This window comes from Aegilops tauschii, chromosome 4, assembly GCF_002575655.3.
Source record: "Aegilops tauschii subsp. strangulata cultivar AL8/78 chromosome 4, Aet v6.0, whole genome shotgun sequence".
Taxonomy (NCBI): domain Eukaryota; kingdom Viridiplantae; phylum Streptophyta; class Magnoliopsida; order Poales; family Poaceae; genus Aegilops; species Aegilops tauschii.
In genome coordinates, this window is record NC_053038.3 from 427,580,013 (window position 1) to 427,593,427 (window position 13,415).

Sequence of the window (13,415 nt, forward strand, 5' to 3'; positions counted from 1 at the left end):
ATGCTTATATATCTCTCTAGACCTATATGCCTTCATCGTCTCTCGGGTATCTCCCGTGCTACTTGTATGTCGACAATGATCTTTTATCTTCGTAACACACGGACGGTACTCTCTCCCTCGACCTCCACTCTCTCTCTCTCTCTCTCTCTCTCTCTCTATGTATATCTCGCTCCCTGCTATGTGTCTCTTGAAGGAAATATGCCCTAGAGGCAATAATAAAGTTATTATTTATTTTCTTATTTCATGATAAATGTTTATTATTCATGCTAGAATTGTATTAACCGGACACTTGATACATGTGTGAATACATAGACAAACATAGTGTCACTAGTATGCCTCTACTTGACTAGCTCGTAAATCAAAGATGGTTGAGTTTCCTAGCCATAGACATGAGTTGTCATTTGATTAACGAGATCACATCATTAGGAGAATGATATGATTGACTTGACCCATTCCGTTAGCTTAGCACTTGATCATTTAGTATGTTGTTATTGCTTTCTTCATGACTTATACATGTTCCTATGACTATGAGATTATGCAACTCCCGTTTACCGGAGGAACACTTTGTGTGCTACCAAACGTCACAACGTAACTGAGTGATTATAAAGGTGCTCTACAGGTGTCTCCGAAGGTACTTGTTGGGTTGGCGTATTTCGAGATTAGGATTTGTCACTCTGATTGTCGGAGAGGTATCTTTGGGCCCACTCGGTAATGCACATCACTTAAGCCTTGCAAGCATTGCAACTAATGAGTTAGTTGCGGATGATGTATTACAGAAAGAGTAAAGAGACTTGCCGGTAACGAGATTGAACTAGGTATTGAGATATCGACGATCGAATCTCGGGCAAGTAACATACCGATGACAAAGGGAACAACATATGTTGTTATGCGGTCTGACCGATAAAGATCTTCGTAGAATATGTGGGAGCCAATATGAGCATCTAGGTTCCGCTATTGGTTATTGACCGGAGACGTGTCTCGGTCATGTCTACATAGTTCTCGAACCCGTAGGGTCCGCACGCTTAAAGTTCGATGACGGTTATATTATGAGTTTATGTGCTTTGATGTACCGAAGGTATTTCGAAGTCCCGGATGAGATCGGGGACATTACGAGGAGTCTCGAAATGATCGAGACGTAAAGATCGATATATTGGACGACTATATTCGGACATCGGAAAGGTTTCGAGTGATTCGGGTATTTTTCGGAGTAACGGGGAGTTATGGGAATATGGGAAAGAAGTACTGGGCCTTAATGGACCTTAGTGGGAAGGAGAGGCAGCAGCCAGGAGGTGGCGCGCGCCCCTCCCAAGCCCAGTCCGAATTGGACAAGGGGTTTGGGGCGCGGCCCCCCTCTCCCTTCCTTCTCCTCTTCCCCCCTTTCCCCCCTTCTCCTAGTTGGACTAGGAAAGGAGGAAACCTACTCCAACTAGGAGTAGGAATCCTACTCCCTTGGCGCGCTCCTCCTAGGGCCGGCATCCTCCTCCCTTGCTCCTTTATATACGGGGGCAGGGGGCACCCCATAGACAGAACAATTGATCCCTTGGATCTCTTAGCCGTGGGCGGTGCCCCCTCCACCATAATCCACCTCGGTCATATCGTAGCGGTGCTTAGGCGAAGCCCTGTGTCCGTAGAACATCATCATCGTCACGACGCCGTCGTGCTGACGGAACTCTCCCTCAAAACTCGGCTGGATCGGAGTTCGAGGGACGTCACCGAGTTGAACGTGTGCTGAACTCGGAGGTGCCGTGCGTTCGGTAATTGATCGGTCGGATCGTGAAGACGTATGACTGCATCAACCGCGTTGTGCTAACGCTTCCGCTTTCGGTCTACGAGGGTACGTGGACAACACTCTCCCCTCTCGTTGCTATGCATCACCATGATGCGTGTGCGTAGGATTTTTTTTGAAATTACTACGTTCCCCAACATCTCTAACTATGATTCTCCCTGTGAAATCTCTTTCTCTCACACGAACACAAACTTCGTCTCCCAGGGTCTCATTTCTCTCTACTATTCCCCTATGTTCCACTCGCACACCCCCTCTCACACAGAGATGTCTTGTGCTCCTTAGGTATGAGAAGCTACGACTGTTCCTCTTAAATATCTCTTTCTCACACATAAACACAAACTCTGTGTCCTAGGGTCTCATATCTCTCCACCATTCTCTTGTATGTCGCTCACACACACTCTCTCCCCCTAGAGATATCTCGCGTTCCATTTTCCCCAAACATCATGCTTCTCGACTGGGGATGATGCCTCGAAAGGTGGTACTGCTTTGCTCGATGCGTGCTCTGTCAATATGCATTTTGTCAAGCGTGTCCTCGTAGATGAGGTTGAGCCCACTACCGCCATCCATGAGCACTTTGGTAAGTCGGAAGCCTTCCAGAATTGGGTTTAAGACCAAGGCGGTGGGTGCTCGGACTGATCGGGTCCTTGGTTCGTCGGCGGCGGTGAAAGTTATTGCCGCGTCGTTCTATGGACTCGTTGCGGCTGCTTGGTTAATTTCGACGAGGTCCCGAAGAGCCCTTTTGCGCCGATTATTTGAAGAGAAGGTCTCGAAGACCGTAAAGATATTAAGATCATCATCCTCCGGAGAATGCTTCTCTGGAGTAGCGGTGGTGAGGATAGCCTCGCCGCTTTTAGCCACCTTCCGGAGTACCCAACATGCTCGAAGGATGTGAGTTTGTTCGGTGCTCAGCGTTGTATGTATCTGACAGGGTTTATCTAGGAGTTCATCAAGAACGGACCTCTGTCCCGCGAAGGGTTTGTTTTTCTTGCCGACGGGCTTATGATCGGATGCCTCGTAAGGGTGTACCCGTTTTGCCGGGGCAGTGCACTGCTTAAAGGCAGCGGGTTCCAATTGGGTTTTTTGGGCCTTCCATGTGCTTTCCATCGTGCAGTACTTCCGTACTACGTGCGATAGTTCTGTGAAATTCTGTATGTGACGGCGGTCGAGGGCATTCTGAATTCCCTCATCGGTGCAATTGTGATGAAAAACCGAGACCGCATCATCGTCGCAGCAATCTTTAATCTTGTTTTTAACAAGTAAAAACCTGGCCCAAAAGTGATGGACCATTTCCTGAGGTTGCTGTCGTACATACGTCATGTCAGATATGTGTGGAGGGCCTAAATTTCTTGGAGAATATTGATTGTGGTGGGCGGGTTGGCTAAAACTTGAATCCCAGCCCAAATTTGTGTTTGGAGCTTGTTAAATCTCTGAGGTCACCGGTTCGGGTCTGGGAAGATCCAAGCGCTCCCCGGACCCTAAGTCCAACCCTGAGTTTGGGGGACGCGGGATCTCCTCAGAAGGAAGAGTATCCGGTTCAATGGGTTTGGAGATCCGAGCATAGCTAGTTTTCAACTTAGGGGAAGATGTGTTCTTGTCTCGTTCCTCGACGAGCACCACCAGGTGAGTGATCGGTGGGAGATTGATTTCCCTATTGTTGGGTTTAAGCCCGATCCGATCATAATCCGTTGAAATCCCCAGGGCGGCGATGCGATCTAGCAGCTCATTCAAGGACGAGATGTCTGTCGGATCCATCTTTTCGGAGTGTTCGAGACCGATGCGGAGGTGATGCCTGGCGATCGCGGGGGGCACCGTCGGCTTGATGGCCGTGTGGGTGCCCATGGTGAAACCGCCGAGCTGGAGGACCTGTCCCGAAGTTAGGCTGCTCCCAGAAGTGATATTTTTGTTGATGACAAGGCGAACCATCGATCCTTCTATCGACAACACAAAGGAACTCTCAATGAAAGCACCAATGTCGGTGTCAAAACCGGAGATCTTGGGTAGGGGGTCCCTAACTGTGCATCTGAGGATCAATGGTAACAAGGGACGATGGGGGCACGATGATTACCCAGGTTCGGGCCCTCTTAAAGGAGGTAAAACCCTACGTCCTGCTTGATTGTATTCAATGAGTATAGGGGTTACAAGAGTTGATCTACCTCAAGATCGTAACGGCTAAACCCTAGCTGTCTAGCCTATGAGAATTCTGATCGCCCCTACGGACTAAACCCTCCGGTTTATATACACACCGGAGGGACCTAGGGTTGTACAAAGTTGGTTTGCAGAGGAAGGAAATACATCCGGATACCAAAACTTGCCGTTCACGCATATAGGAGTCCTACCCAGACACGGGGGATAATCTTCAGCTTCTATCTTCATGGCCCACCAGTCCGGCCTATATTAAATAGGCCGGGCACCCGAGGACCCCCTAATCCAGGACTCCCTCAGCCGCAGCCTTCTTCACGGTGCTAAACAAAGTGGAGCCGGAGCCGGTGACGAGCACCTCCGCTCGGGGGCAGAGGTCCGTCACGTCATCGGAGATGCCACAACAGAGGGGAAGGGGTGAGTCGGCGATGTCGAGCACCTTGCTGGGGTACTCGTCAGCGTCGAGCACGCCGAAGGGGACGATGAGCGAGCTGGCAAGGTTGGCCGACGCCGCGCCGGGCGCGGGGATCGCGCAGTGCATGAAGTGCTCGCCAAAGTCGGTCGAAGGCCCCGTCTGGAACATGTCTCCGGCCGGGACCTCAAGCTGCCCCACGGTGGGCACCAACTATTGTGGTGGGTTCACGGCAGATGCCATGGGATGGCTAAAAAGAGGGACAGGCAAGAGGGCACCGATGGGCTCCAGAGGCAAGGTTGGTACGAGCGAGCGTGAGATGCAAGACGTACCCAGGTTCGGGGCTCTCCGCAGAGATAACACCCCTAGTCCTGCTGAGTGTGGTTTATATGTGGATGATACAGGCTTGCTCCTTGAGCTGTTTTGGGGAGGAAGGAAGATAGGCCAATGCGTAGGCTGCTCTTTCTCCGTACGGGTGTTCTAGTTCTACTCCTTTTCGCCCTTTGCACGGAGGGGCACCGGGGGGTCTTATAGGCTGCCCCCTGAGGTAAAGTTACAAGGGCGCGGGGTCGGGATGTTAGTGTCCAGGAGCCGGTAGTGGGGGCCGTCGGGGCGCCGGGTCTGCCCAATCCGGTGGGTGTGGGATTCGCCGGGTCCGTCGGATGCGGGCCGTACCGGGCCCACCGGATGCGGGTACGGCCGGCTGATGGTCACTGTAGGCACGCCGTGTCGAACATCATGGGACAGTCGCACCGTCTTGCTATAGGGCCGCGCCACTGAGACGCCGCCCGGGCCGTGCGGTGGCTTGGTCGGCACGACCGCCGTGCCCGCTAGGGGCTGGCATAAAGAGGGGCGTATTGTAGCCATGCTCGTTTGTCGATGGAGGTCGGTCTTGCAAGGATCGGTCGGCATGCGCCAGCCCGCTTGGCTGGGCCGCTGCGCCTGGCCGGGTTGAGCTGGGAACCCGGCTAGGGGCGAGCCGGATTAACGGGCGTTGCCGGCCCCGACGTTTTTGAAAAAGATCCTGGTTCCGTTGCCTGCTCGGGGTCTATCCCCCCGACAAGCGGCGAAAGAAAGGCAGGGGTGCTTTGAGATTTATTTTCACATGTAACAACTTCTAGAGATGGTCCAATGATTTGGAGCGTGCGGTTTGGGTCATATAAGATTTTTTCCCACTCACAGAGAGGGAGGGGGAAGGCAGGTGATTTTTTATACTAGGTATGTGCCCGTGCGTTGCCATGGGGGTCAAATATCTTTTATCTCCATAATTTGGTAGGATAGGTCATGCATGGTAAGTAAATTAATATGGTTGAGCAGCATACGGGAAGGTGCGGTGAAATATGGTGTGGAATGGAATGGTGTAGTTCTACGTTATTGGAAAAAGGTAAGTCCATTAAGATGGAGTTCATGTAGTGCAGCAAAAGGTAAGTAAGTTAATATGATCGAGTGGCATATATGGAAGGTGTGGCCAAATATGACATGGTGGGGAAAAATGACTGGATGAAAAAAAATCGTTGGAGGAGGAGGGGAAACCGGTTGGCGAAGAGTTCTGCTTGGCAGGAAAAGGAACGCTACTTATTTTTAAGTAGTATATAGAGATAGAGATTGAGAAGAGCACCTCCAGCAGTTCTCTCGAAAATCTCTCCCTGCTGTAAGTGCAATGCACGTCAATGTTTGGTACTCCCTCTGATCCGGATATGGCGGGGCCAGATTTGGAGCTTCTAATGGTGGTCGGCCGGTGGGGTACAATTTTTGGGTTAGTGGAGAGGGGATCCATGCTCCCATAGCATGCTCCTCGCTTGGGAGGTTTGGTCTGTGGGCTTGCAGGGACCGGTGTTTTCTTAGAGTGGCATGCTTTCCTACGAAGATGTGGGACTTCAGTTAAAGTTGCGCAAGGCCTTCGCCGTTGCGGGCAACGATGAGTCTGTGGACATCGTTCTCCTCCTCTGAGGAATTGCTTCCATGCCTATCATCTCTAGGTCTTCCGACAACCTCATTTTTGCTGTGGTCGCTCTCCCTCAACGTCCACCTGTGCGGTGCCCTTGTGTGTGCACCGATGCCAATGTTCTCTCTAGAACCCTCGTGATGCCGCAGGTTTATCTCATTGTATTGTTGGCTTATTTTAGACAACGTGCTTCTTGGTTGGGAAGGTCATCCCAGGACCTGGGGGGTTGCTAGGATCGTTACCATGCCACAAGGGTCGCTGGAGGTATCATCCACTTGCCAAGGTCCATTGAGTGTGATAAGTGGTTGTCTACAATCATCTCTAAGTTTGGAGGTTGGGCATCAACGAAAGCCTAGCAGGACCTTGTTCTTATCAGTGATGACGTTCATGGATGTTGTTCTTCTCCTTGGGGACGTTGTTTTATCCGCCCCTCCTCCTTCAAACTACTACTTTCTTGTACAACCTGGATCATCGCTTCGTGCCCCGAGCTCTTCGAAGATTTGTGCTCATTGTCAGGATCAAGTGGGCTCCCTTAGTTCTTGTGCTTAGTATCGCCTTGCTTGGTTTCTATTTATTGGGTCTCCTGCTTGGCCCCTTTGTACTTATATTGTAAAGCTGGAATCCCCAACATGGTTGGTGTGCGTGTGAGCTACCTTTATATGTTGTTCGGGCGTTGCTTTATTTATTAAGTAGGACGAAAGCCTTTTTCGGTAAGAGAAGTTCATCATGTGAAAAAGTGGTGGGAGTAATCATCAGTGTACGCATAACCAAACAACCAAACTTTGTATCTAGGAAGCACAAACATATAACCAAACTCGGTGCTTATGTTTCTGCTCTCATGTAACTTGTGACTTTGTGGGCAACCAAACAAGATGCACCACATGGACAAGAGGTTGCATTACCCCATACACACTCAATCGAGACACTTTCTGAGGAAACACAAAAAATAGCACGGCAATCAAACACACCATAAGCTTTTCTGCACTAGTATAACTACCACACATCTTAACAGAAGATTAAGATTATCCTCTCGGATGCTCTTTGTTGCCATATTTTTCGCACATGCGCATAGATACACATATACGATTCGTCCATCGATGGAGCAACAAGCTTATTCACGCTCGAGCTATTTATAAAGTTACACAACCACTTCAGGATATTCAGTCGGGCAGTAGTGGTACGGCCCTAAGACAGTCTCTAAGTTGCACTCCTCCCGCCCGACGATGCCCGCGATGAACTCCCTCGTCAACTTTTTGCATCTGGACATGTCCTCCTGGAGGAGGCTGCCCTTAACCACACCCTCCTTAGTCACCCTCCCATCCATGAGGATGTGCAGCACCTCGCACCGGCAGAACTTCGGGACCTTGGACAGCTCGTCGCAGCACCGCCTCTTCTCCCTCTCGGCGGAGAGGTAGTAGCCGCATGTTTGTCTGACCGCGTACTCGGCGCAGGCGTTAAGCGACTCGTATGTGATCTCCCGCCCTGGAACGCATTGTTCCCTGAAGCTGGCCGACGCCGCGGCAAGTACGGCGAGCAGGATGGCGGTGGAGAGGATGAGCTGGTGCTTGAACGCCATTCTCAGCTCGTCCTTTTCAAGTAGACGGGTTGTTGTTGGATCTTGGCTAGATGTATTGCATGTATATATACTGAGAGAAAGGAAGAGCGATAATCTTTTGCATAGTGGGCACTCATGTGCTTTTTGCCCTTTTTGCTTTCGTTGGAGTCCCGCGTAATGGAAACTTGGTTGTCATGTACGATAAAAGGCTAACTAATTAATCTTTTTGATAACAGAATCTGTTCAAGTACGATAAAAGACTCATGTGAGAAGATCATGCTTCAAGTAAACCATTATTTCGTTTATGTGTGGATCGAGATCATGCTTGTTAAACCAACCAAATTTTGTTTTTATTTGCATTCAGCAATCATGTGAGAAGATGAGAACATTTTTATACACCTAGTAGAATTTGGAGCTTTATGGCAACATAATTTGGAGGAAAATACGGGTTGGGATTTGAGTGGAAGAATGGCCAGATTTGCTGCCACTGGGTTCCTAACTTTCTCAGCGTGCAAGGCATGACTTATCTTATCACATGTGTGATCAATAGTTGTATCCATGATTTATACGGCATTATTTTCTTCTATGTTTACTTCTTATGTGATCCAACACTAACACTTCGTGTGAACTTTCATTTGGTTTCGTATGTGGAGATCAATGAGGAAAAATTATACACTTGAATTTGCTAACACAACGGGAACCCAATATATGGATGTAATCAATGTGTATAGGTCAATATTGTAGAAATCATCTTCACGGGATGGATCCTAAAAGCCATCCACATATTAGAGAACATCAGGAACAACTAGAGGCTAAAGCGTGCTTCGTTGTGACATTCTTCTGTTGTGGCGTTCGCATTTTTCCCTTTCCTGAGAGTATTGTTTTTTGGTGTTGTGTTACGGGGTTAGTTGTGTTGAGCTAGGCTTTAGTTAGGTTGGATGAGTTCTTATTTTCCTTTGCATTTGTTGCGTCATTCGCGTCCATTCAATGTTGTACGACCTTTTTGATTTTGATACATATAAGATGTCCTACGGATAATGCAAATCGAAACTATTTGATGTCCGACTCATGCCTATAAGACCGATCGATCGAAATACTCCAAGACTCCACCTTTGTCATATATTCCATATATCACATTAGATAGATATCATATTCATGGAATACGATTCACTTTCAAGATGCCTTGATGGTGAAATGGTAGACACGCAAGACTCAAACACGAGGGCAATCTCAGAAAAATAGGAAGGCACGAGGAGAAGGGTGTTGTGCGGTGTGCAACTCTCATGGTCTTACACATTCGTCTTGGTTGTAAGGTGTCATGGGGGTCTTTGATGACGTTTGTATTTACTCTCGCCAAGTGTTGTTGTTTGGGCGTGATGGTGTTCTATAAGCGTCGCGGGCTGCACTGGACCATAGCAATGCCATGACCCTTGAGTGTGGGCTTGACAGCCTCCCCAACCAGCTCACCAACTTATGTGTGGGGCCCAAGCGTCGCTCCGCAGCGATCGTGCACCACTGCATTTCCAGGGAGCTTAGTAAACATAATTATACTTAACACATAAAGTGTCGAAAGTGCTATTGTGAGCTCGAGCTCAGATGATCTCGAATGAACAGTAAAATTCAAAAAAATAGTGAAAAAATATTAAATATTTTGGAAAGAAACATTGATATTTTTTCTACATGCATGCAAATTTTTGAGACATAATAACATTTGTGGAGGCGTGGACAAAAAAAACAACTCCAAAATGCTTCCAAAACACTCTTTTTCGAGCATCGTTTTTTTTGCACACAACTCCACAAATGTGATTTCATCATGAAATTTTGCATGCATGTAGAAAAAACATCAACGTTTCTTAAAAAAAATCAGATTTTCTTTTTGAGCTTTTTTTCAATTTTTTTGGGTTTACTGTTCATTCAAGATCATGTGAGCTCGGGCTCACATACTCCACGTTCCACAAAGTGTTGCCTATATATGGTGAAGTGGGGACATGAAGAATAGAACTGAAACTAAATGCAGCTGCACATTTTTAACCAAAAGAGAGCAATGAACAGAGTGAACTTGGCTAGCATCTGATTTACAAAATAAAAATGTATGTATACATTATGTCCGTTTCAGCACAACACTGCATCATCTTCACTAACCATTCTTAAGGCTTCAGATGACCAAGTAGGTGAAAAGTTTTGAGAGAAAAAAATCTTGTATGCAATGGACTGTTACAGCTAAGTCCCGGTAACTTCTAAAATGCTAACATTACAACATAATTGGCTCAACCAAAGTAGAATTTCCACTTAAGAACATGGCAATAGAAATATCTGGACATGGAAATCATGTCAAGCCCATTGAAAACAATAGTGTTGTACAACAAGTATAATGAAAGTTACACACAGGTATTTTGTAACTTTTTTTTAGAACGGAGACGCAAGAAGCGTCCGACTTTAAATTAATAAAGCCCACCAACAGGCAGCATCCAAGTTCGAAACACACAAACAAACCAACCAGAGCCGAGGCCCAAGTCTTAATACATGCAACCGGCCGAAGCCTGAAATAAAAGGAAGGAAGTCTAAACAGCCGGCGAGAAGGAGTAGAACTCCCACAAAACAACCATGGGGATCATTGTCGAGCAGCTATCTGAATGGTGTGGATCCTCTCAATGGCTTCTTCCATCCGCTTAGTGTCCCGCCGTTTCCCCAACGGCATCCAAGTCTAAAGGAACAAATGACATTTGAAACTAATGTCAGCAGGATGGGAAGGGAACTTGTGTTCAATAGTAATCTTGTTACGGGTGGTCCAGAGGGACCACAACAGCGCCTCTACGCAACGCCAAAGGACTCGAGGGAAACCACCCCTATGGGCGCTGAGAATGGCGAGCAACTCCCCACCGGAGTGAGGGTTCCAGTTTTGGGCAAATTCTTCCCGGACCGCGCTCCAAGCAAAACGATCTAGGTGACAGTTAAACAAAATGTGGTTGGCATCCTCGTGGGCCCCACAGACCGCACAGGAGCCGTCTAACGGTATGTTTCTCTTGGCCACGTTGTTGGAAGAGGGGAGCCGGTCGCGGAACATTTGCCACAAGAACACCTTGATTTTGAGGGGGATGGCCACTTTCCACAGCCCCCTAGCTATGTCAAGGGTTAGGCCCTCCGTTAACTTGGCGTAAAGCGACTTTACCAAAAATTTCCTGGAATTTGTGAGTGACCAAGAGACAACATCGTGCTAAGAGTTCAGCACTATACCGGACAACGTGAGGCACAACCCCTCCCAGGACGCGCGCTCTGTGTCAGTAAGAGGTCGCGAGAAAGAAACAGCGGGCGTTGAGGATCTCAGCGCGTCTGCTACTAGAATATCGGTGTTAGTGGCTAGGCGGTAAAGCGGCATGTGGCTTTGCCACAATGGTTCGGATCCGCACCAGGAATCAAGCTAGAAGCGAGTTGACCTACCGTTGTTAACTCGAAACTGAGCGCCTAGCAAAAAAGCCGGCTTGACCGCCTGATCCCATTCCAGAAGGTCGAGCCTTTGGCTTTGGAAGTGAGGAAGTTTCCGTCGGGGAAGTATTTTGCCCTAAGGATCTCTGCCCAGAGCCCCTGCTCATTTTGTGAGAGCTTCCATACCCACTTCGTAAGCAGGGCCACGTTCATCAGTTTGGAATTAAGGATCCATAGCCCTCCAAACTTTTTGGGTCTGCAAACCGTGGCCCACTTAACTAGGTGGTACTTCTTTTTGGTCCATGTTCCTTCCCAGAAGAACTTAGACCTAGGAGTGTCAAGCTTGGCATGGACACCATCAGCGAGGAGGAACATCCCCATGGTAAACATGGGAAGCGAGGAGAGGCTAGTGTTAGTTAGGATGAGCCTAGCGATGGAAGACATGAACCTACCGCGCCAAGGGCTGACCCTGTTCGCTACCTTACCATAAAGGGGGCTCCCAATCATGAATGGATATGTGTTTATCCGAGATCGGGAGGCCCAGGTACCTAATTGGGAAGCTCCCTAGCTTGCAATTAAGCAGGTTGGCGACACGGTTCGCCTCCGAATCAGCCATCCCAATGGCGATAACCTCGCTCTTAAGGAAGTTGATCTTGAGGCCCAAGATCACTTCAAAAGCTAAGAGGATGAGCTTGATGGAAGCAATGATGTGATCGTCAGGCTCGAAAACCGGCATCGTGTCGTCCGCGTATTGGAGATGCGTAACACCACCCAGGATGAGGTCAGAGACCACACCGCGGATATGCCCGACACCCTTCGCCTTATCGATAATGGCCGAGAGGGCGTCCGCCACAAGGTTAAAGATCAAGGGGGAGATAGGGCCCCCTTTTATTAGGCCACACTTGTTGCGGAAGAAGTTCCCTACTTCTCTGTTGATTGACACAGCAGTCTTGCCCCCGGAGACCAGATGCATGATGTGGTGCACAAAACCTGATTCGAAGCCCTTCCAAATCAGAACCTCACGGATGAAATCCCAGTTCACTCGATTGTAGGCTTTCTCGAAATCTAGTTTGAGGAGTGAGGGAGTCCTAGATTAGGGGGTCCTCGGATAGCCGGACTATATCCTTTGGCCGGACTGTTGGACTATGAAGATACAAGATTGAAGACTTCGACCCGTGTCCGGATGGGACTCTCCTTGGCTTGGAAGGCAAGCTTGGCAATACGGATATGTAGATCTCCTCCCTTGTAACCGACTCTGTGTAACCCTAGCCCCCTTCGGTGTATATATAAGCCGGAGGGTTTAGTCCGTAGAACAACAACAATCATACAATAGGCTAGCTTCTAGGGTTTAGCCTCTACGATCTCGTGGTAGATCAACTCTTGTAATACTCATATCACCAAGATCAATCAAGCAGGAAGTAGGGTATTACGTCCATCGAGAGGGCCCGAACCTGGGTAAACATCGTGTCCCCCGCCTCGTGTTACCATCCGCCTTAGACGCACAGTACGGGACCCCCTACCCGAGATCCGCCGGTTTTGACACCGACATTGGTGCTTTCATTGAGAGTTCCACTATGCTGTGACCATAAGGCTTGATGGCTCCTTCAATCATCGGCAACGATGCGATCCAGGGTGAGGTTTTCCTCCCCGGACAGATCTTCGTATTCGGCGGCTTCGCACTGCGGGCCAACTCGCTTGGCCATCTGGAGCAGATCGAGAGCTACGCCCGTGGCCATCAGCTCAAGTTTGGAAACTTGAACTATACTGCCGACATCCACGGAGACTTGATCTTCGACGGATTCGAGCCCATGTCAGGTGCGCCGCACGATCACGACGAGCATGATTTAGCTCTGCCGTCGGACTATGTTTAGGAGATCACACCTGTAACTACTCCGGCGTTCAATCCGGAACAGATTGCGCCATCCGAGGACGGGTGGATAGACCCCGCCATGGAGGCCGCACTCTCAGTGGCGATAGAGCCGAATACTGACTTCACCCCTTACGAGAGCCATGTTGCCGAACCATTGGATTCGTCCCCGGCCACGGGCTCCGAGCTGCCTGCGTCCGTGCCCATCGAATCCGATTGGGCACCGATCATGGAGTTTACCTCTGCGGATATCTTTCAGCACTCGCCTTTTGGCGATGTGCTAAATTC

General features: G+C 48.9%; 2 protein-coding genes across 2 annotated transcripts; both read right to left on the reverse strand.

Moving 5' to 3' along the window:
- Positions 1-7,287: 7,287 nt before the first annotated feature.
- LOC109733617 (trypsin/alpha-amylase inhibitor CMX1/CMX3-like) lies at positions 7,288-7,899 on the reverse strand. Its single transcript, XM_020292843.4, has one exon. It carries the CDS (start codon positions 7,856-7,858, stop codon positions 7,421-7,423), a length of 438 nt encoding a protein of 145 aa, XP_020148432.1. The 5' UTR covers positions 7,859-7,899; the 3' UTR covers positions 7,288-7,420.
- Positions 7,900-11,741: 3,842 nt separating this feature from the next.
- Positions 11,742-12,233, reverse strand: LOC141021931 (uncharacterized). The gene has a single exon (XM_073497789.1). The coding sequence runs from the start codon at positions 12,231-12,233 to the stop codon at positions 11,742-11,744; it is 492 nt and encodes a 163-aa protein (XP_073353890.1).
- Between the last annotated feature and the right edge of the window lie 1,182 nt (positions 12,234-13,415).

What these genes read in the sequence shown, in the direction of transcription:
- LOC141021931 (XM_073497789.1), bottom strand. Translation starts at nt 12,233, where the DNA reads ATGCATCTGGTCTCCGGGGGCAAGACTGCTGTGTCAATCAACAGAGAA.
- LOC109733617 (XM_020292843.4), bottom strand. Translation starts at nt 7,858, where the DNA reads ATGGCGTTCAAGCACCAGCTCATCCTCTCCACCGCCATCCTGCTCGCC.